We start from the raw sequence: 24710 nt of genomic DNA on the forward strand, positions 1-24710 counted from the left end.
AGCTACACAGAGTTCTTTTTCAGGTCATCACCTCCTCCAGCAACAGAAATTGGTCCAATAAAAGATATTACCTCACCCGCCTTCTCTCTCTAAAATCCTGGGACCAGTGCAGCCACAACAACACTGTACATAACCATGGACTGTCATTTCATGCCATAATTGCATTAATAAGTTAGTTCTACTAAGGAGTAGTGGATTACTGCAAATATTTAAAGCCACAAATAAGTCCTAAACATCCTGTTTGATGAAGTGCTACTCAAGCAATATAACTTGTTTAGATCTACTTAAAATAATATAGCTTTCTTTTCTTGAAAGATGTGTCAAAAAACATTCCCACTTCTGAGATGATGAATCCATGATCTGTATATATAACCGGCAAAAGTCCCATCGCTAAAATCCTTGCCTGTGAGCCAGTGCAGGGATGGAAGACACCTGTCTCTACTTGCGTCCATTACGAGCTGTCAGCAATGATATAACCAGCATACCTATACCAGCAAACCCTCCTAGAGGAGGTGCAATTTTTGCTGGGAAGGGTTGTTTTGCTGGTATAGCTTATACCAGTTTACTGAATAAAATAAGCTATACCAGCAAAAGGACTTTTTTGCATCTGAGTCTATACTGGGGCTTTTGCTGGCATTGGCATATTGCTTAGGGGTGTAATTTTTTTTTCCACAGTGCTATCCGACATAGCTATACCAGCAAAACTTTTAAGTTTAGACCAGGCCTGAGTAACTTCAACCTCTAATGATTTGAACTGGAATTGAGTGTGCTTAATGCCTTGCAGGGTTAGAGGAATGGAGATAACAGTGATATGTGGTTGCATCCACTTTTCACTCTACCCGTCAGACTACTTTTAAATAGCTGGGGAATAAATGTTGAACCAAGTGACTTAGACCATTTTCAATATTCAGTAATATTGGCCAAAAGCATCAGGAAATTGCTGACAACTTCATATTGGAAGATTTGTTTCAAATCTCATATTTAACCACCCCATTAACGCTATTTTCTATTTTACATATCAAAAGGATATGTGGTTTCCATCATGGGACGTAAAAGACATTTGCCTAATATCAATGCTCGAGACTACAGACTACGTACTCAAGCAGAGAGGCAGGCTGTCAACTTTGTTGTCCAAGGTAAAAAAAAAAAAAAAGAGGTTTAATTTCCTCTGACTGGGTGGAGGTTGACAAATGAAGTCAACAGACAAGAAATAATAAATGGGTGGCATGAATTAATTTTGTATTTTACAGCTTTACGTGACAGAAGTATGAAACACTCACTAGCCTGTAGGGAACAAGAACACAATGGTATACTACAATACTCTATGGTAGCTAGCTGTATGAGGTGGAAGGTTACTGCTGCTGCACTTCAAATGCAGTTCTCCTAAGGCTGTCTCTTTTTGGTTTCGTTGTCAGTTTGTGACTGGGCCTGTCTACACTTACAGCCCTGCAGTGGCGCAGCTGCACCAGTACAGAGCCACCGGTGCTGCTGTAGCGGTTAGTGAAGACGCTACCTATGCCAACGGGAGAAGCTCGTATTCCACCTAACAAAGAGGTGGTAGCTATGTCGACAGGAGAAGCCCTCCTGTTGATATAGTGCTGTCTACACTGGGAGTTCAGTCCATGTAATTGCATTGCTCAGGGGGTTGGATTTTCCACACATCTGAGAGATGTAGTCATACAGACATAAATTTGTAGTGTAGACCATGGCACAGAAACCAGGGTTTCAGTGGTTTTACTACTAAGATAGTCAAATTTTTATTTTTTCAGATGTCTGTTTTTTGAGAAATATCTATTAAAAGAGACGTTGTATTGTATTATTATTATTTCTGTTGCAACCAGGGCTCATTCTTTGTCTGGAATGAGCAGGAAGAAAGCATTAAAGAGTTAAACAGGTCTTATCTTTGCAATATAAACTAGCAAATGTGCCAAACAAAATGCAGTAAATCCACATCATTTACTTCTGTCAGTCTGCTGAGTTCACACCCCATTTGAAGTAACTTGGTATCTTTAAATGACCCTTGCTGCTGCTTTAAGATGTTGCGTTAAAAATCTACAGGTTTTTACTTATTTAAAGAGCTGATGTTGGCATGATTTGCATAATGTTTGCAAGTTAGAGTGAAGCTGTGAACCCTATCATGCAAATGAAAAGTACTTTTTAGACATGTTTTTATGAAGGTGCTTCTCATGAAAGTGGCTTGAATTTTCTTTTAGGAAGGAGCTATGGATTGTTGTTTGAGGGGAAACCCCCCCCATTCTTTATTTTAATGTTTTGTTTTGAAAGCAGGCAAATTAATTATATAATATTCTGGACTATTATCCATTGGCAGCCGCATGTTACAAGGAGGTGTAGAGCATCTGTAACTGAAGCCAATGGGAACTGAGGACACTCAGCACCTCGCAGAAGACATTTGGTTCCTTGCAGGCCTGAATCCCACATTTCAGACAACAAATTTGGGTTTTTCAATTTTGAAACACCAGAAGAGAATTTTGTAGAATTGGTTGAAACTTGAAATTTTCATTCCAGAGGAAATTCCGACATTTCAAAATTGTCTTTTCTCCTAAATTGAAATGAATTTTTTGAAATATTGAAATGACCTTATTGTAGCTTTCTCTTGATTTTATCATTTTACTAAGTATATTATATTAATATTCAAAACATTAAAGTCAAAATGAAGCACTTTGACCTTATCAAAATGAAATGTTTCAGTAATTTATTGTAAAAAATTTCTGTGAAATTGATATGTTCCCACAAAACATTTCATTTAGTTCAATCAGCATTTTCCAGTTGAAAACTGTTCCACTGGAAAGCTTTCAGCCAGATACAGAATTCTGATAGGTATTTGGGAAGGGTGGGGTTTATAATTTAAAAATATTCAATTATTTTTAAATATTACCAAAAAATTCCTTCCTAAATTGAGATTTTAATTTCAGAATTTCAGCTCTGAGATAGTTTTTAAAGACTATATTACACTCCTCTATTTATACTGACTATAGTTACTGTGGTAAAAGATACAGTAGTGATTTCATATAGTAAGGTAGCATCTTATCTTGGTGACAATTTATACTCAAAAGACTATACTTGTTATGGCACAAATAGTGCAAGGAATGTATGGTGTACCAATTTGAAATGGCTGTCATTGGCTTTGACATGATTATTTTTGAAGAAATTTGTCTTATTAGCCATTCCCTAGCTCAGTTTTCTTAACTAAGCTTGTGTTGTCTTTTCTAACTCTATTCCACGGATTTATTATAGCTTTAACTCATCAAACTATGCCTTACCATAACTAAAATCTAGGTTATTTAGGCTATTATGCATATTGATTTTTCTCCTGGATAAGTTAAGAAACTGCTTTTCTCTCTCACACATGCACGCAGTATGTAGGTATGTATATTTGGGATGATTCATGTTTCAGGGTATAAGCCAATCTTTAATGGTAGTTCAGAAAAAAATTTATTGGGGGGTAGGCTATTCCATAACTTCCTACTAGAGGCTTTCTCATATCTTCCTCTTCTGAAGCAGCTGGTATAGCCACTATCAGAGACAGAATACTGGGTTTAGCTTGACCATTGGTCTGGTCCAGTCTGGAAATTCCTATGTTCCCATATCCATATTAAAGGTGAATTCATACCTTCGTTAATAGTATTAATTAGCATTTTTGATTCTTTGGTAATATTGAGCTTGTTCTTTGTTAACTTTATGGAGTCAGTTTCAGACCTGCTATCATTTTGCATAGTTCAGAGGACTAAAGAGCTCTCCCCCTGCCCCTTATTTTATGTTAAAAACAGATCATTTCCTTTTGTAGGATCTGCAGCTGACCTTTGTAAAATGGCTATGGTCGAGATTTTTACCTCTGTTGCCATTTCTCCAACTTTAACAGCCAGGTTAGTAAGCGAACTGCTGCAATGTTCTTTTTCATTTTATAACAGAAGTAGCTGACATAAAGGCATTTCTGGAATTTTATTCTTTATTGTTCCCGAACTGTATGAACAAATTGTGCTTCTCAGCAGGCAACTTTTATTTATATTGTTTATTTATTATATTGATGTATATTTTATGTAATAAAGGGAAATATCTTATAGAATGTAAGTGAAAGCTAATGCATCACAATTTCCTTTTTTTGCACTAGCAAAAAGAATAAAACCTAATTTTCAGTCATAAAAGATAGAACTGTTGGTGCAGAAAGTCACTAAGCAATATTATTATTAGCTCTAATAGAAAAATGCCTTGAAAGCAAACATGGGGAAAAAATAAATGAATCCTGGTCTTTCATAAATTTGTGGTATGTGGTCAAATAGAACTTGAGGAACTTGAAGTAGAATTTTAGATAAAAGCAGAGAACAGAGGTTTGCAAAATGTCAAAGTTTTTATTGGAATATTTCTATGTGATATTGGGATTTTTGTAAAATATCTCAATTGTGATAATAACGTATCAAATAATTCACCAGGACTTTTCATTGAATCAAAAAACCTAGGATTTGGCCCTATAAATATACTTTACTTTTTTGTTTTGTATTTGTACAGCACCTATAACCATGACTAAGGCTCCTAGTACTATGGCAATGCATATAATAATATTAAATAATAACATAGCTCTTTACATGTTAAATATAGTTATGTTATTCCTTAAATATTTACTCATACATACATCTCACAGTGATTATGAGCATGAATATTAATAAGTTACAAGCTTTCAGTAAAGACCTCACAAGCTATCCTTCATGGGTAAATACCATGAAAGTGGGATATTCAATGTAGTGAGTTTGTCAGGTCTGAGACATGAGCTGCTTATAAAGAACAATGAACTCTTTCCCTCTTGGCACCAGTAGGCCTCTGTATCACACCTCCTATCATTAACACAGTAGGGCTAGCTGCTGGCTATTCTGCAGGTGTCAGTTCTGGGTGCTCTTTCCTGGACAGGGTGTCTGCTACCACATTTTCTTTCCTCTTGGTGTGCACAATCTCCATCTCATATTCCTATAGTGCTGGGCTCCATTGTCATAGCCTAGAGTTGGTACCTTTTGGTTATGTGTAACCACACCATACCAAGAGAGTGATCTAACACCCTAACATTTCTGTTTCACTGATAACATTTTAGCTGTTTGACTGTTCATCAGGGCTGTCCCACAACATTTTGGCACCTGTGGCGGGAAGCTCAAATGACGCCCCATACCCCCTTGCTTGGGCCAAAACTTTGAAAGGTCTCAGTTCTGCCTTCTTCCTGTTCTACTCCTCTCATGGTACTGCTCTGCTACCTACCCCAATAAAAGAGAACTAACAACTTAAAATGCCTTGTTCAAAAATGTTAAGTAACACTTAACTTTCAAATGCCTGAACAGCAAATTTAAGTAAATGCTAGCATTTTTGTCTGTTTGAATAATCAAAGTGGTGCTTTCCGTGCCTCCTTGGTTGCAAAGATTTGAACTGCTTCCTGAAGGTCCACAGTCTGAGCCCGCTCACGCTCTATTGAGATGGTTGCAAGGCCGACCAGCCTATCCTGTGTTATTGTAGAGCGTAGATGTGTTTTTATTAACTTCAGCTTGGAGAAACTGCATTCTCCACTGGCAACTGTTACAGGAAGTGCTATAAGTATGCACAGAGCAACAAAAGCATTTGGAAAGAGGGTGGTCATCTTATTTGTGCACATATATTCCAGAACAGCCTTTGGAGTTGATCCTGCTGAAATGTATCTTGAAAAGGCTTTCAGTTCATCACCTAAATCACTCGCATCAATATCATGCATGTCACCATGTGTCAACACTGTCTCTGGTGCCCTGCATTGCTGGTGTAGGTCTTTTTCAGATACAGTGAGGAGTTCTGGAATATCATACAACATCCCAAATATACTGCTGTGTTCCTTGAGCTTCATGAACTGTTCTTCAGCTGACTGTATTGCACAATCTAGCACCTGCACAACTTTGAATTGTTGTTTGGGGTCTCTTATGGGATTATCCCATGCCTCATAATCAAAATGTCTTCTTCGGTGACTCTTGTATTCTTGAATGGGTGGGAAAATAGCTTCAGTGTGAAGTTCCTCTGCCAACTTCTGTGCACACTTCAGAATGTTTTGAAATCCCTCATCTGCCAGTAAGACTGTAGGTATGACTTTGCTTTGTCCAGTTGTTCCATTGCTCCAGATATATCAAGGTCAAAACCTTGGAGTCTCTTGTTTACAACATTTATTTCAAACAGTATGTCATGCCACAACACTAAGCCACACAGAAATCTGAAGTTATGTATGTTTCTGGTGATTCCATTTCCCTCTGCCACTGTTCTCCCACGAACAGTTCCTGTCATAGCATTATCCTCCATAATGGCAACTATGGCATCATCTGTCTTCCCAATTTGGTGTTTGATAGGCTTTATCGCCTCCACTTGACTTTCCCATTGTGTGGCACTCAGTGGTTTCAGCGTCAGAGAGGATGTTCCCAGATGTTGCATCAAAATTTGCCATTGATGAGTTGATGCAGAGAAAAATACCTAGATTATTTGAATTACATTAAAAAATTCCGCAGCCTCACTAGAAGCTGATGCTGCATCACTGACCACCAAGTTCAATGAATGAGAACTGCATGGGACAAAAAAAGGCTCGAGGGTTTAACTCTCAGATCTGTGTCTGCACTCGTCTGTTCTTTCCTCTCATGTTGGCACCATTATCGAAGCCCTGACCTCTCATGTCAGCTATTGCAATTCCTGTATCTTCTTTAAGAAGTGCATTTGTCATACCAGCTCCTGTAGTATCATCAATGTCAATACATTCTAGAAAATGCTCTCTGACAGTGACCATTGCAGGGACATTTTTCACTAGGTTCTGTTGTTGTTACAAAACGCACCATTAAAGTCATTTGTTCCATATGGCTGATGTCAGGTGTGCAGTCCAGAGTAACAGAGTAATATCTTGCTGACTTCAGATCTGCCACAATCTTCTGTTTGACTTTTGTTGACAGTAACTGTATGATCTCATTTTGAATTGTTTTTCTGAGGTAGTGGTGTGTGTATGTTTCTTGGGTGGTGACTCTTCTTAGATGCTCCTGGACTACAGCATCAAACTCAGCTATCAGCTCCACAATTTTAAAAAAGTTTCCATTGTTTGGAGCATACAGCTGATCTGAAGTGCCACGCAGTGCTAGGTTTTGGGTAGCAAGCATTCTCACAATGGCAATTTTCAGAACATTTTGCCAGTAAAGTGACTCTGATGCAATCTTCTCTTGATGCTGATAATCTATGGTGGCCTTTAACCTTAGTTTCATCTCGAGCTCTTTCCACCTATGGAATGCTCTCTGGTGATTTGCTGCCTTCTCATGGCATGCCAGATTTCTAGCCAGGTTTTTCCAGTCCTTTGTTTCTGTAGAACCCAATGTGGCTGGAACATTAGATGGGAAGAGTTTGCAACAAAAACAGTATGCAGCATTCTGGGTTTTTGAGTACATAAGCCATGGCCACTTTGTCACCATTGGGAATTTCACGCCAGTAATGTGTTGGATGGAAACTTCTATTTTCATTGTCTTTGGGGAACATGAAGTTTTTCACTTGCTGTGGCCCATGCAGTACAAGGAAGTCCCACAGGCTACTGCTCAAGTGGGTCCACAGTCCTGGATCATCTAGACTTAAGGAACTAAACTCAGCAGCAGCTGTTTCTTGCGCCTCCACCACACTCTTCTCTAATCTACACTTTTCTTCAGGAATGTGCATGGTTACATCCATTTGAGATGGAGATATGGATGCTGAAATAGCTGCCAGGTCACCTGCACTCTGACTAAGTGGAAGATCAGGCATCTCCTCACCACTCACATCCTCAGTGGGGCCGGAAGGCTCACCGTAAACATTTGTGTCTATGTATCTCAGGAGAGCTCCTTCCTGCTTAGATAGAAAAGCTTCCTTTGCTTTCTTTCTTTTTCTGAATGCTTCCCCAGGGAGGAGTTTTCTTCTTTCACTCATGCCTGCTGTTCTGTGCCAGCTATAGTGGCTCTCAACACTCAGTTGAAGGGAACAAATAAGCAGGCTGATAGCAGGGCCTGAGTGAGGGAAGATATCAGCGTCTTAAGGGCCTAACTGGCTCCTACTACTTCAGTTGACTGCCTGTTCTCCTCAAGTGGGTTCAGGGAAGCAGCAGGAAACAGGAAGCTCCCTGAGAAGCTGGTGTTAATCAGTCCAGGCTTCTGGGGTTGCTAGAGAGGTACATAAGAGGCTCCTCCTCCTCTCTCCACCTGCAGCTCCTGCTGCTTTCTGTTATTCCCTTTCACCTTTTCTCCTGCCTGCCTGTTATGTCTCTTGTGCCCTCCTTCCTCCAGCACAGCACTCCACCATCTCTGTGCATCTAGAGCAGAGAGAATACATATGCACCAACAGCAGACACAATTTTCTACACTTTGGGTCCTAGTGGCACCCCCCGCCCCCCACAGTCTGGCACCTGAGGTGGCCGCCTCAGTTCACCTCATGGTAAGGGCAGCCCTGCTGTTCATACAATCACATAATACTCTTGCTCTCTAACAGAATAGTTTTGTTCAGCGGGGGTCAGATTTTTTACTAATGAATGCAATGGGGGTGTTTCTTGTTACTCTTCTTTGCTTGTATTAGAACTGCCCCTAGTCCAGTGTTAGAACAGTTCAAACATTTTATAAAAATCAGGACTTGCCTTAACTTGCTTTTCAGACAGAACCTTTTTTTGTTTTATAAAAGACCTTTTGACAAGCCTGAGTCCAAACCTCTTTGTCTGGTTTATTATTTTTACAAAAGTCTGGGATGGCTGATACAATATTGCTAAAGCCTTCTATGAACCCTGCAATAATAACTTGCCAAGCCTGTGAAGGGTTGGATTTGCTTCTTGTTATGGGATACAGTCTGTGGGAAGTTTCTGCATGTTATATGTAACATTCCACAACCTTCAAAGGGTCTTCCCAAGAATTTTGCATCTTGTGCTTTTTTTACTGTGAGTAATATTAACACTTTAAGTCTCCCACATCAAATGAAATTTCAGTTATTTCTGTTGTACCACTCTTCTTGTGCAGCCTGACTCTTTAAAAGATTTTGCTCCACCAAATTCATCATGGATTTTAAATCCTCTCTAAATTTGCTTACATATTCAGTTATGGGTACCCTCTGGTTCAGAGCCCTCCTCCCAGGAGTCCCTAAATAAGACCCAAGGGACCTCAGACCTTTGTTCCATAAAGGAGGTCAAATGGGGTGAACCCTTTGGATTTTTGGGGTACTTCCCTGTAAGCAAATATTGAATAGCACAATAATGCCTGCTAATCTCCAGCTTTTCTGCACAGGTAGATTCTTGGCATGGGCTTAAGAGTTCCAGTGAATCCTTCATCTAACCTGTTCATTTCTGGGTGGAATGGAGCGGACATTAACATTTTACCCCACACTTCTTCCACAATTCACTAAATATCAGGGACATGAAATTTGACCCTCTATCTGATAGAACAGGGGTGGGCAAACTTTTTGGCGTGAGGGCCGCATTGGGTTTCCAAAATTGTATGGAATGCTAGTTAGTGGAGGCTGTGCCTCCCCAAACAGCCAGGAGTAGCCCGCCCCCACCCCCTATCCGACTTCTCCTACTTCTCGCCCCCTGACAACCCCCCCAGGACTCCTGCCCCATCCAATCCCCCCGTGTTCCCTGACAGCCCCTGGAACCCCACTCCTGACTGTCCCCCACCACCCCATCCAACCCCTCCTCTCATTTCTGACTGCTCCCCTGGGACTCTTGCCCAGTCCCTGACCACTTCTCCCTGACCACTCTCGGAACCCCTGCCCCTGACTGCCCCCTGCCGTCCCATCCAACCCCCACTCTCCTTCCTGACTCTCCCCCCGGGACCCCTGCCCCCATTCAACCCCCCTGTTCCCCGCCCTCTGATTGCCCCGACCCCTGTCCACACACCCCTGCAACCACCACCCCAATCTCCCCTGCCCTCTATTCAACACCCCCGCCCCCGCTCCCTGCCCCCTTACTGTGCTGCCTGGAGCACCGGTGGCTGGCAGCGCTACAGCCGTGCTACCCAGAGTACCAGGACAGGCAGCTGCGCTGCCTGACTGGAGCCAGCCACGCCACCATGTGGCACAGAGCACCAGGTCAGGCCGGGCTCTGCAGCTGCACTGCCCCAGGAGCTCGCAGCCCTGCCGCCCAGAGCATTGCGCCGGCGGCAGAGCAAGCTGAGGCTGGGGGAGAGGGGGAACAGCAGGGGAGGGACCGGGGGGTAGCGTCCTGGGCCAGGAGCTCAGGGGCCGGACAGGAGGGCCCTGCGGTCTGGATGTGGCCCGTGGGCTGTAGTTTGCCCACCCCGTGATAGAATCTGTTTTGGAGAACCCATTCTGCTGAATATAGAGAACAGTACATTTGCATCTGTCTCGGCTTCCATGTTTGACAGGGTGACTGCCTTTGGATAACTGGAGGCAAAATCATGTGCTACTATTCCTCTTTGAGTGATTGCACATGTCCATTCCACTGTAGGTGTTTGCGCACTTCAGTGCACAGTTGTCGGAGAGTATTTTCCTTGGCAGTATCTGTCAGAGTGGCATGATTACTCTAGACTGCCTTGTGCATTGCAGGCAGGCATAAAGAGCCAAGCTGACCCTGACTCTCCTCAGTTCCTTTCTACCGCACATGACTTTTGTTGGAGCTCTCTTTCCTTTCTGCAAGTCTTGTAATCTAGCATGTAAATATTGCCAAGCTTAGAATCTGTGTAGTTTAATTGGTGTAGTTAAAAAAAATTGTTGTTTGTGTACTCCTGTGCCCAGTCTGGGTACTGGCCCCAGTAAGAATTAAGCCACATTCTCTGGGTTTCAAGCCCTGCCATTCTTGTGGTAAGGCGGTGCCTATCAGTGACCCTCATCACAGCTGCCTTACGTGGTTGGGGGAGGCTCAGTAAGTGACAGATGTAGCATGGCTTTAAGCCCTGCTTCAAGAAGGATAGGGCAGCCAGACTTAAATGTCCTTTGCTGGAATCAGCACTCTATCCTCTGTCAGAACCATGTACCTCAGTCCAGGTACCGAGTGCCTTGTCGTCAGTCGGCCGTGCTCTTCCGGTGTTACTGGCACCGAGAGGCAGATTGGCATTGCCAGTACTAAAGGAGAAACACCATAAGTTGGACTCAATAAAGGGAGACGAAGGGGTACAGCTCATCTAAAGACTTGGGAGTGTGCTGAAAAAGGAGACACTCCCCAGGCCACAGCTCTAAGCAGGAGAATTCAGTGACTCCAGAGACCAGTATGGGCCTGTTGAAACCAAGTCCTGAAGTACCATAACTGGGATCTCCTCACACCCCGGTACTGCAGAGCACTTTCCTGCTACCATCTACTCCTGAGGTATTTGAGGCTGCAGGAGAGTTATTGAATGTCTCAGTTCCGCCATCACTGGCAGTTCAGGAGTCTCGCCCAGCACTGGCGTTCAAGGTACTGATGTTATTGCCTTCACTGCTGCACTGTGTAGGTCCAGCAGATTTGGACATTAGAGTACCAATTAGAGAAAGGTGCAAATGATCTCTCCAGCTCCCCTTTCTTCAGAGTCTGAACATACCTCACCAGTACCGACAGGTACAGCCCAGCCCTGGTCACAAAAAGAGGATTCTTCTTTGTCAGATTCTAAAGCGGCCTCCTATGTGTCCCAGCCTAGCCACTCTCCCCATCAGGAGTATAGTACCAGCCCATGCTGTTTTCAGCCTCAGTATCAACAAGGTGAATTCCCAAAGGATACGTGAGCCATGCACAGTTGGGGACTGGGGCCATACCAGTGGGCCTTTTGGAACCTGTGGAGGTTTCACCCTCATTCAAGAGCATCCCCCATCCATGTTATCCTTGGCTCCATCTATTGGCCATCAGGAGCATTGCCATCACAAGCACCCTTGCATCAGTACCACACTCAGCTCCAAGCAGATTCAGGGCTCTTCTCACAAACAACCCTGAGAAGGGAGAGAACAGGACCAGCCCCCAGTTCCACTGGCATCCTCTTCCTCATCCCATGATGAGGCAAATGTGGCAGACCCTATTTCTCCACCTCCTGATGATTTCTAGAAACATTAAGTATTGTTGAGGAGGAGGGCTTTCATCCTGGACTTCCACCCAGAGTGTAAGGATCCATGGGACTAGAACCCAGATCTGTGGAGCCTGGGATGGCTGACATTCCCACCAGGAGGGCATATAGATTGACAGTACCCTGCGGCCCTCTGATTGCCCAAGCGGACTATTTAACCTGGAGGGTACCGCAGGAAGTTGTCTGGGCAACCACAGAGACTTCTGACCTGCTGCAACTCCAGACCACACTTTGCCTTCTGATCTCCAGTCTCCAACCCCAGGCTGACTCTGACCCTTACTCTTGCCTCCTGATACCAGCCTGGTACCACCTCTGATCTCCGCTCTCCAGCCCTGGTATCAGCTCCATCTCACTGGTACTACCTCTGATCTCCGGTGTCCAGCCCTGGCCTAACTGTGACCCCGACTCTTGCTTCTTTATCTCAGCTCTAGTGATTCTGCTGATCCCTGCACACTGACTACCATCTTGTGGCCATCCTTAATGTGTGGACAACAGCATAGCCCAGGCAAGGCTACCTACTCTCCGGTCCCTGACAGAGGAAGTCCAGGAAAAGTCCAGGCTTGTGGATATCTTGACATCAGCAGCCCCAGCTAGGATAGCTCTGCCTATTAATTAGGCTATTTTAGAACCCAGCAAGGTTCTTTGCAGACCCCAGCTTCCCTATTGCCTACTGCAGAAAAGATTGAAAGGAGGTACTATGTCCCCTCTCAGGGGTTCGAACATCTCTATAATCATCCCCCTCGAGCCTCCCTCGTAGTGTTGGCAGCCAGTGAAAGAGAGAGACAGGGTCACCAGGCATCAAGCCCAAAGGACAAAGAGGGCAAGAATCTGGACTTATTTGGAATAAAGTTTTATTCCATAGGTGAGTTACAGATTTGTATTACAAAACCAGCAAGCTCTGCTGGGGTGATACGATTTTACCCTGTGGGATACAGTTCAAGGACAAGCTCACAGATGATGTAAAACAGGAGTTTCAGACAATGATCAAAGAGGGCAGGCTGGATGCCAGAACAGCTCTGCAGGCTGGTCTGGAAACAGCAGACTCTGTGGCCTACTGCATGTCCTCTACCATCACTAAGAGGTGCTCTTCATGGTTTCAGTCTTCTGACCTCCCTCCAGAGGTTCAGCAAATAGTCCAGGACCTCTCGTTTGAAGGGCTATCGCTCTTCTCAGCAAAAACTGATGAGACTTGGCATAGTTGCAGTGACTCTAGAGCAACCCTACAGTCCCTGGGCATTTACACCCCAGCAGTGAAGTGGAAAGCCTTCAGTCCTCACCAGTCTCAGTGATTTCTGGGGTTTGACCCTCAAGCGCTGGACCTGCCAGGGAGGATGAGCAGAGATTACAGAGGACAACCACCACCATCCTCTGTCACTGTAGCTGCCGGCTCGTCAAGGCAGGCAGCATCCTCCAAGAGCTCATTTTGATGGGCTAGTCAAGAGCAGACTACCAGTTCTAAGAGTAGCATCTTTTTCTTTCCCAATTTTTGCAAACCATCTATCCCACTTCTATCATTCTTGGGCCCACATCAGAACACATAGGTGAGTTCTAAGCACGGTGAAAGTGGGATACATACTGCAATTTATTTCTACCCCTCTTCCCATCTCCCTACCCCATCCTCTTTCAGGGACCTCTCTCACAAGACCATGTTGTTGCACAAGACACAATTATTTCTTGTTGTAGGAGTTATAGAAGAGGTCCCTCCATTGTAGAGTTTTACTCCTAAAACTTTCTGATCTTGAAAACAGAAGGAGGTCTTGGGCCTATTTTAGATTTAAGAGAGTTAGACAAGTTCCTGAAGAAATCAAAGTTCTGAATGGCTTCCATAATTCCTTCCCTGGATCCAGCAGACTGGTATGCTGCTCTTGACTTAAAGGACACTTACTTTCATGTGAAAATTCATCAAAGCCACAGAAAATTTCTAAGGTTCATAGTCAGTGGTTTCCATTATCATGTCACAACGCTCTCCTTTGGTCTCTCAGCTGCCCTTTTTGTATTTGCAAAATGTATGGTGGTGGCTGCAATTTTCCTTTGGAGGTCAGGGATCCACGTCTTCCCTTATCTAGACAACAGGCTGATAAGAAGTCAATCCAGGTCACAGGTCTTCTCCAGCATAAGCATAATCCAATCCATGTTTGAAGGGTTGTGCCTGCTGAGCCACACAGAGAAGTCAGTTCTGTCTCCAGTACAGAACATAGACTTTATTAGAGTGGTCCTGGACTCGACAACGGCTAGAGCTTTACTACCTCGGGAGAGGTTTCAGAGAGTGCAAAATGTCATTGTAGACTTAAAATCTTATCCCCTCTCCATGGTAAGAAAGTGTTTGAGGCTGCTGGGACATATGGCAGCATGCACATATGTAGTCCAATATGCCAGGCTGCATTTCAGGCTAATTCAGGGCTAGCCAACCAAGGTGTATTCACCAATAAAGTACCTCATAGACATGCTAGTTCTCATACCAAATAAAATCTTATCCTCCCTGCACTGGTGGATAGACTCAGCCAATGTCTGCAAGGGAGTTCCCTTCACCCCACCTCAACAATCTCTTATCTTAATCACGGATGCCTCCGACTTGGGTTTGGCTGACTTGGGCCTCCTGCAGGGGCCTCCACAGAGACTCTCTGTCTGCACATAAATATCATGGCATTGAGAGCTATCCAATTAGCATCCATAGCATTCCTTCCTCATATCCAGGGAAGGAGCTTGTTGGTGTTGACTGACAGCACGTTTTATGTAAGCAAACATGGAGAGGTTCAGTCTTCACCTCTCTGCTGGGAAGCAGTTCTGCTTTGGGACTTCTGCATTGTCAACTCTGTACTTCTGAAAGAGATTTACCTTCCAGGGACCCAGAATCAGCTGGCAGATCGCCTGAACAGGTTGTTTATCAATAGTGGTTCCTTCACCCTGACATAGCAAGGTCCATTTTCCAGCTCTGGGGAACTCCCATAATGGATGAGTTTGCAACAGAAATCTGTTTGCTCCCAAGCTGGCCACATCCCAGGTTCATTGACAGCCACTTTCCTGCTGCTGTAGTCAGAGGGTCTCCTTTATGCTTTTCCTTTCACCCCTCTCTATCCAAAGTTCTGTGAAAGGTCAAGCAGGACAAGGCCCATCTTATACCGATTGCCCTGGCTTGACCCCATCAGAACTGGTTTTCAGAGCTCTTAGACCTATCAGTCAGTCCCCACTGTCACTCCCACTTCACACAGACTTTATTTTACAGAATCATGGCTGCCTCCTCCACCCCAATCTTCAGGCAGAGGAGTCCTGCTCTAGGGAAGTTCAGGAGGTGCTGCTGAATAGTAGAAAACCATCAACTACGAGTACTTACCTGGCTAAATGGAAGAGGTTTTCCATCTGGTCCATGTGGAATGGGGTTTCCTCATCCCTCACTTCTAGTCAGCATATTTTGAACTATCTTCTGTCCCTAAAACAGCAAAGGTTGTCAATTAGCTCAAGCAGAGTGCACCTAGTGGCTACCTTGGCATTCCACCCACTATTGAAAACTGCTCTTTCCCAACCCAATATCTGTAAGATTTTTAAAGGGCCTGAACAGACTATTTCCAGAGGGGCAGAACCCTGTTCCCCAACAGACCCTGAATTTAGTCTTAGAATCATAGAATATTAGGGTTGGAAGAGACCTCAGGAGGTCATCTAGTCCAATCCCCTGCTCAAAGCAGGACCAACACAAACTAAATCATCCCAGCCAAGGCTTTGTCAAGCCAGGCCTTAAAAACCTCTAAGGATTTAGCGAAGCTGATGCTGATGTGTCCTACCTTTGAGCCTCTAGCAACCTACTCCTTGTTGTACCTTTTTTAGTGGCCATTATGTTGGCCAGGGAAAGTGGGGCAGCTGAGGGCACCAGTTTCAGATCTTCCATAACTTTCTTCTATTCACACAAAGTTCATTTTTGTCCTCACCCAAAATTTCTCACCAAGGTGTTTTCCGCTTTTTATATTAATCAAGCAAATCTTCTTGCCAACCTTCTTCCCAAAGTCTCATGGTCTTAAGGGTCTGAATGTTAGAAGAGCTTTAGCTTTTAATCTGGAATGGACTATACCTTTCAGGTCTTTGACTCAATTGTTCACTGCAGATGCAGACAGATGAAGGGCAGTGCTGTGTCCACTCAAAGAATCTTATTTTGCATCTCCAGTTGTATTCACCTGTGTTACTAGTCTAGTTGTCTAATGTGAAGCCTTTGGATAGCATGTTGAGTTATTCAACTAGGTCCCAAGCAGGCTCTGTGGCTTTTCTGGCTAATGTTCCTATAGTATACATTTGCAGAGAGGCAACCTGGTGATGTTGCTATACAATTACCTTTCACTACATGATCACCCAACAATCTAAAGACAATGATAAATTTGGACAAGTGATACCTTCCATGTTCAAAATAGACTCCGAACTCACTTCCAGTTTGCACTGCTTATAAGGCATCTACAGTGGAATGGACATGTTCAATCACTTAAAGAAGAAGAAACTATTACTAATCTCTCTCTAACTATATTTCTTCGAGATGCTGTCCATTCCACAACCCACTCTCCTTCCCCTCTCTATTGGAGCCTTTCCATAAAAAGGAAGAGAGGGGGATTTGGGGCAACTTGGCCCTTTGTAGCCGTGTGAGGTGCACAAGGCATCAGAAGGTGCTCGTGCTGCCCCAAGAGGTACTGCTAAGGGAAAAACTCTCCTGACAACTATGCACTGGAGTGCACAAACACCTATAGTGAAATGGACACATACAACACATCTTGAAGAACAAGTTACAGAAGGGTTAGTAACCATTTCATGTGTATCTATTTCCATTGTTGGATGGCTGGGGAAATGGCCCTGAAAGTTTCATGACGACCCTATAAATCATCCTTTAATCACAGTAAAGGCTACAATGGAGCCTTACAGAGACTGGTAGGTTTCTTCCACGTCTGACATAAGTCATATGTCCTACAATACTCCTTTACTTCACCCTAAATATGAGGCCAGTAGTTTTTCTTAAGCCTCTCAAACGTTCTCTCTCTTCTCAAGTTACCAGCAAATGGGCAGTCATGTATAACCTTAATAGTTCTTCACAATCCTTTTGGGCACCACAGGCTGTCTTTAGGACTCTCCATGGTACCTGTCCTTACCCACAAGGGCTCCTCTCTATATTCTGCACTGCTGCATAAAGAACTTGCCCCTGCTTTCTTTCTAAGGGGCATCAGTGCAGATAGCCTCCCTTATACTTGCTAGAGAAGGGTCAGGATCTTTGCTGGGTTTTTGTTCATACCCAAAGCTGCCTCAGACAAAGAAGCTGATTTCTCAACTCCCTGCTCTGAAGACAAGCTTCTGCTGCCCATTACTAAGGGTGTAGAGGTTTTGCCTCTCTCTGTAGGGTCCATGTTTGGGGACTCAGAGTTATACTCTTTCTTAGTGCGAGTTATAATATTAGCAACTCTAGACAAAGACAATATATCATTACTGGTTAACTCATCCACTGGAATGCTATCCACTATTCCAACATTTAAAATATCTCCAACTCTATTTGAGCTAAAGGCACAGTGGTTTCAAATTTTCCTAATGCAAGAAGTCTTCATTTTCCCCTGGGAGCATATCAGCTTCCATAACCATGTCTCTTTTGAGCAAAGATATTTGGACACCAGTGTCTCTCCAACCTGGGCATACCTTGCTATTTACTTTGGCAACTTTAATAATTTTTTCATTAACTGCCACTGATTCAGGTCTTACAAAATTAACTAAGGTCCACTCAGGACCTCCATGGGTCCTGAGTCCAAGGTAGCCACATTAACCTGGGCTGAACGGGTTTGTATTTGGATTCCCCTTGCTTAAGGCATTCTTTTTTCATGTCCTCAGTGGAGTCACAGGAATAGCACTTTCTTGGGCTGTCCTCCTGTATTAAAGGCCTGTAATTATGATTACTAGTAGGGGATTTGTTCTGGGGTAGTGAGTGCTTGGAATCTTCACTGCCATCCCTTTTCTTGTGGATAAAACAGGCCCCCCTTTTATACTGGGCTTCTGCTTTTCCCTCTGGGGTTTTGTGCTCACTAAATGGATTAGCCTATACATAGGATCAGTGATATCAGCTGCTTCCTGTACCGTGGCTGGGGTTTTATCCCAGACCAACTCTCTAACTTCTTCAGTACATATACTCAGGAAATGTTCCTGTGAAAACTTCTTTCCAATATCCATAAAACTCTTGGAGCAAAGGACATTGATCCATTATAAAAATCAAGAAATAAATGGAATGGACATTGGCAGGACACACTGTAGCCAGACAACAAAGTTACCTCAATGTATTAAATATAGAATGACGTACTACAATATACTACACTACACATTTTGGGCCAGGTTGCCTGCAGTGATTCCAGCCTCTGTGTGCTACCTGAACTGCACAAAAGGGCCAGAATCTGGCTGCTGGTTTGTGGTTGAGAATTGACAAGGGGTGTGATCATCAGCTGGTGTTTCCAGAATTGAGAGTTACTGTGTTACTTGTCTCAGCCAGTGAGGGCTCTGCTGATGCTAAGCTATGTATCAGCTGCCTGACACATGACCATATCTGTCTTGGAACTAAACTCTTCAGGACTCTGTTACCTGCTAGGCAAGGTTTGGACAGGCAATCAGTAAACTCCAATTCTCAAATTCTTCACAGAAGTCTTGCTGCAGTGCACAACTCCTTCTTACTGCAACATTCACAAAACCGTTATCAAATTTGCTGGTCCTTTAAAAAGACAATACCACAGCAGCTTACTATCTTAACTGGGGTTAACAAACACTCTGTTTCAATCACAGCATTGAGTTGGTTTATAGTAAAAGTAAAGTACGTTTATTAATAAAGGGGCACAGATGTAAGTGATATCAACTATAAGGAATAAAAAGAGAAATGGTTACAAACAAACAAAAGTAGAATATATTTCTAAGACTTCAATCTAACTTAACAAACTGGAATCCTTTGTTCAAAGTTTTTCTCACCAGTCCTTTTTCCATATTTTTTAACCAGGACACTTCACAGAACTAAAAGTGCTCAGTTCCTTTGTCTCCTCGAGTGAAGGATAACTTAGGGGTTCTCTCCCCCATCTCTTTATAGTCCAGTAAACCTTTGAAATGTATTCTTCATAATGGTATTCCCAGATAAAGTTTCTTTCCTCTGCTGAGTGCAGATGCCATGCTGTCTGGTACAGACTCTCATGGTGGTTCCTCCCCCTCTGGTGATTTTTACAGTGCATATGATCTTTTCCTGAAACCTCTAATACAAATGAATTGCTCATTGAATTTGGCCACACTTGGTCTGAGGTTTTGGCCTGTTCCCTTTGTGTGAAGAAAACCTGTTTACCAACTCCCCATGACCTGTCTGGTTTAAACACATTTTAGTCATATACTTCCAGCACATCTGTAGAGCTCTTTGTGGATTAATTGTACACATAGCATGTAAGAATACTAATATTCAGAGAGTTTAGTTTTTCCATTAATATCTCCAATAAGTATATGCAAGCCTCTGCAGGTGGTGGTATCTCTCTGGAGGTGTTACAGCCTGACTGACTTTACCTAATCACCCCCTACTGTTTTTAGTCACCCTCCCCTACAGAATTACATACAGTCCCTGTCCCACAATATCAGGGGCTGGACTAGATGACCTTCCAGTTCTAGGAGATTGGTATATCTCCTATTATTACCACAATGATACATAAACTTAATACAGTAAGGTGCCCCAAAGATATTGCAGGAAATTGCCATCTCTCTCATAATATCTGTCCTTATATCCTCACCCCCTTTGTAAGTACTTTAGTCCCTGTTAGAACTTTTAACTTTTGAGTCGTATGTTTTTACTTTGGACTAGCATAACACTAGTCAATACATTTTGAAATACCTTTCAAAGTCACTTAGGGCCAGATTGCTCAACCCATGAGTAAAGGATTCACAGTTATTCCTATAAGTAGTTCAACTGATTTGTAATAGGGCTACTGTAGGCTGGGAGTAACCGTTTACCAGTGTGAACAAGGGGCTCACTTTTTAGCTATTAATCAGTCAATTATAGTTTGAGACCGGTACATTAAATGGGTGTTTTTTCCAGGACATGATCACTGAGAAAACCCACTTCTCACTGACTACATAGTGCTTTCAACCAGATGCTTAGAGGCAGCAGCCTTGGTGCTGCTGCTATCTGTAATGATTTGCTGGGACTAGGAGTATTCTTGTATTCCTTTATCTATCCTTAAGGAATTGAGTTTGCACATGTTTCTCCTGTATCAAGTATGTGAGATTTTCAAGTTAATGTTGATTTCAGATCTCCCACTGCCCATTTTCACAAAACAGATTATGGATCTGCTGTGAGGTAACTGCATTTGCTGGCTTATAACTTTTATCTTTGACTTTCATATATATGGGCTATTCCACTGCCAGTGTGCACAGTGGTTTTGCTTGTGGAAGTGGGGAAAGAGACCTTTTTGCCACATGTGAGAAATAAGTGCTCTTGACTGTCCTCCAGAGGTGGTAGGGTTCCTTGTCACACAGGGCAGACATTATGCTGTGGGGCGAAGGGAAGCATGCTCAGCTGCAGATCTTATTGTTGCTTCACAAGTGAGCATTGTGATCTCTCCAGCAGCTGCTTCCAAATGCCAGTAGGTGGCTGAAGAAAGCTCTTGTTCCATTCCCAAAGCCGTCAACCTCATGCCCCTTGGGGTTGTGGAGTGCGGCTAAGTAGGCTAGCTATTACCTTCCCTCCAGCATTCAGGGAGCATGGATAGCAACATTCTGCCAGGATCCTGCGAAGGTCCACAAAGTGGCAAAATGGCACCTATGCTCTCTTTTAATACTTAGACAGGACTAGCCAAAACATAACCCATTTTTTAAAAATGAGCTAAATGTAGTCAGTGTACAGAATGTCATAAATACCAAGGGCAAGAAGAGCATTCAGTACATAACTGATTTTTAAATGTCCCCTCTTACTCTAATTGGAGCATTCAACATATACCAGTACATTTAGTTCATTAAAAAAATTATTTGCAGGTCACTTTTAAGTTTGATATTGTTTAAGCTACTTGGATCTGTGTGAAAATTACATTCTCTTTACTTAACCATCTGTTCTGCTATGATGTATTCAGAAAGAAAACATACGTTTTACATGTAAATTGGATGATAGATAAAATGTTAAAATGCCTACTTTTATTATGGGAAATACTGAAAGAGATAGTTCCTGTTAAATTCAGGCAACATGCATAATTTCTGCAAACAGGAATCATTCTCGCCTACAGTTTTTAAGGTAAAAGTTGCAAATAGGTACTGTATTCAAAAAGCTTCGCAGATGACGAGAGAAACTTGAGAATTCTGCATAATCTTGCAAAGCTATTTTAAGAGTATTTCTCATTCTTAGTAACATGACAGTCTTAATTGGAATGATCTGCAGACCTTTGGGGGGAAATAAAGCAGCAGTTATGTAACAAGCAGCATCTGTAGTGTCACAAAAGACCTTAGTATGAGGAACATAGGTACTGCCATACTGGATCAGACCCAGGGTCCATTTAGTCCAGTATACTGGCTTTGACAGTGGCCAGTACCAAATGCTTCAGAGGAAGGTGTGAGAACCCCACCGTAGTCAGATGAGAGAGAATCTTCCCCCACTCATAGGTCTCATCCTGGTCTCTAATAGAGACTCTGAAGCACAAGGTTTAATATCCCTTCCAAATTTTACTGTCTTTAATTGTAATTCTGGTTATTATTGATGTTGCTATAAATATCCAATCCATTTTTTTAATCTTATTAAGTTCTTGGCCTGAACAACTTTCTGTGGCAACAAGTTCCACAGCTTAATCACACATTGTATGTAAAAATATTTCCTTTTATCAATTTTGAATTCCCCAACCCTTAATTTTCATCGGATGTCCCATTGTTAAGGCTCTACCAAATTCACAGCCCATTTTGGTCAATTTCATGTTCATAGGATTTTTAAAATAATAAATTTCATGATTTCAGATATTTAAATCTGAAATTTCACTGCATTGTAACTGTAGGGGTTCTGACCCAAAAGGAGGTAGTGGGGGCATTGCAAAGTTATTGTAGTGGGGTTGTGATATTGCCACCCTTACTTCTGCGCTGCTGCTGGCAACAGCACTGCCTTCAGAACTGGATGGCCAGGAAGCAGCATCTGCTGGCCAGGAGCCCAGCTCTGAAGGCAGCACCACTGCCAGCATCAGCAAAGAAGAAAGGATGGCATGGTACGGTATTGCCACTCTTACTTCTGTGCTGCTGCCTTCAGAGCCGCCACTCTCCGGCTGCCCATTGCCACCCATACTTCTGCGCTGCTGCTGCTGACAATGCTGCCTTCAGAGCTGGGCACCTTGCCAGCAGCCACCGCTTTCCAGCCATCCAGCTCTGAAGGCAGTGCAGAAGTAAGGGTGGCAATACCATAAACACCCTAAAATAACCTTGTAACCCTGTTCTGCGAGCCCCTTTTGGGTCCGGACCCCCAGTGTGAGAAACACTGGTCTCCTCTATGAAATCTGTATAGTGTAGTTTAATAGCACACAAAAGACCAGATTTCATGGTCCGTGAAGTGTTTTTCACATCCATGAATTTGGTAGGGCCTGACCCATTGTTCTTGTGTTCTAAGACAGCAAGAACAGAAGGTCCGAATCTACCTTCTCTATACCTTTCATTACTGTAGATACTTTTATCGTGTTCCCTTTTATTCATCTCTCCTTACTAAGGTAAACAGTTCCAATCTTTCCAGTCTTACTTCACATGAGTGTTTCTAACCCTTTGATCATTCTTGTCACTTTTCTGGGAACCTTTGTAGTTCTGAAATTTTAAAAATCTACAGTTTTTACAATCTTGTACACTCCCCAACTACATGCAAGTTTTAAGCCTTCTGTTATGCATTTGGGTGCTTCTGTATCAAAATGCCAGAGTGCGGGGGGGCAGAGGAAATGCTGGCATTCTGAGATGGATGATGATTTTAACGTACTTTTTAATGGGGCAGGGGGGAGAGGGGAGTCACTATAGATAGAGCTGGTGATGTTCGGAATAGAAAATACTATAATCTTGTAGATAATAGTGGAAGTTTGGTGATCAGGAACACAATGCTGCTGTAAATGAGGAAAAATTCCATGACAGTAGAGTTGGGCTGGCTTTGTAAGGTATTTCTAATTATATATTTATGTTGCTATGTTAATGTGATTGTTTGAAAAAACAAACCTGAAGTAGCATACTTTTAGCTACCTCTGGTTATAAAGACATTTAAAAAATAATTATCAGATTTATCTTTTTATTATAGTATTAAGTAACTTTTTACCGGCATTTTTAATGATATGAATAGAGATTTCTCCAGAGCAGCTAGACGTAAGGTCAGTTTCAACTAACTCTTGTCCATTTGGGAATTCAAAAATTCATTCATTTATATAGATTCATTTACAGTTTAATTGCCAGAGTACCATGGAACCAGAAATAAAATGTGTTACTTTTTCATTAAAATGTAACCCTTGGGGGCACTATAGGCCTGGTTCACATTTACAGTAAGGCCACTTTATTCTGCCTTAGTGTAAAAGAGAATCTGGCCCTATGTGTATTGTAGGCTTTCCCACTTAGCATATTTTAAGTTTAGATTTTGAATCTTCTCCTAATTTCTATTCTATTCTGCCATAGTAAGTGCATGAGCAGAAGGCTCTCTCAAAATGACATGTCTAACATCTGTGGTTTGTTCTTGAACACATCCTCTCCCTTTTCACCAAGGCCCCTTTCTACAACTCTGGCAGTGTAAATGAGCATCTGGTGCTTCTAGGTTTAGTTCTCAGTTCAAAAAAATAGAATCATAGAATATCAGGGTTGGAAGGGACCTCAGGAGGTCATCTAGTCCAACCCCCCTGCTCAAAGCAGGACCAATCCCCAGACAGATTTTTGCCCCAGATCCCTAAATGGCCCCCTCAAGGATTGAGCTCACAAACCCTGGATTTAGCAGGCCAATGCTCAAACCACTGAGCTATCCCTCCCCAATTTTAAGTGTAATTTTAAGTATAAGAGTAGTCCCATTGATATAAAGTGTGCTCTATTCATGTGCTTAAAGCTATGCATGTGCTTAAATACCTGGGTAATGCAATAAACTGGTTTTGAGTCCTTCCTGGAGGGATGCATCCAATAAGTAGTAATGGGAAACTGTACCTCTACCACCATTTGTGGAGTTTCACAAGGATCAGTTCTCTCTCCAGTCCTTTTCAACATCAACGTGCAGCCACTAAATGAACTGGGCAGACAACATGGACTTAAGTGCTAGCAATATACAAATGATACACAGTTCTATTTATCTTTCACCACATATGACCACACCACTACTACCAAGATGGCCCAGAGCTTGGATGAGATCTGCTCTTGAATGAAGAGCAGCTGGCTGAAGCTAAAGCAAGCAAGACAGAGATGATGCTGGTGGGCAGAGAAAAATAGTTTTAAGAGTTGCAGCCACAGTGCAGTGCCAATTGGTTGAAAATACGCACTCACAATTGGTCATGTTAGGTCATAGTCTAGTTTGATTCCTTGCTAATGTTGAGTTCTCACAGAGCAGCACCCATCTCCACTTGGCTAGGAAACTCCGTCCCATCCTGGCAGATAAAGGGCTAGTCTACACTAACTCTGTAAGTCAATTTAAGTTATGCTAGTTCAGTTACGCAAGTTGCTCTCCTGTCGACATAGGGCTTGGCTACACTGGAG

At 42.9% G+C, this 24710-nt stretch overlaps 1 protein-coding gene and 1 long non-coding RNA gene across 3 annotated transcripts in view; one reads left to right on the forward strand and one right to left on the reverse strand.

The window, feature by feature from the left end:
- POLN (DNA polymerase nu) overlaps positions 1 to 24710 on the forward strand; it is a 227947-nt gene that overhangs the window by 163691 nt on the left and 39546 nt on the right. The window contains exons 22-23 of the mRNA XM_039539378.1: positions 1026 to 1136; positions 3806 to 3884. Coding sequence (XP_039395312.1) covers positions 1026 to 1136; positions 3806 to 3884 — 190 coding nt within the window. The remainder of the gene's footprint in view (positions 1 to 1025; positions 1137 to 3805; positions 3885 to 24710) is intronic.
- Positions 12940 to 24238, reverse strand: LOC120405678. Of its 2 annotated transcripts, none has more exons than XR_005598763.1 (4): positions 24093 to 24238; positions 18612 to 18700; positions 15364 to 15459; positions 12940 to 14181 (listed from the first exon to the last, which is right to left on the reverse strand). It is a non-coding gene; the product is annotated as an uncharacterized LOC120405678 (long non-coding RNA). The 2 variants fall into 2 exon arrangements; XR_005598764.1 differs by having other exon boundaries at positions 12940 to 14184.

The sequence above is a fragment of the Mauremys reevesii genome, linkage group 5 (genome assembly GCF_016161935.1).
Source record: "Mauremys reevesii isolate NIE-2019 linkage group 5, ASM1616193v1, whole genome shotgun sequence".
Lineage (NCBI taxonomy): Eukaryota > Metazoa > Chordata > Testudines > Geoemydidae > Mauremys > Mauremys reevesii.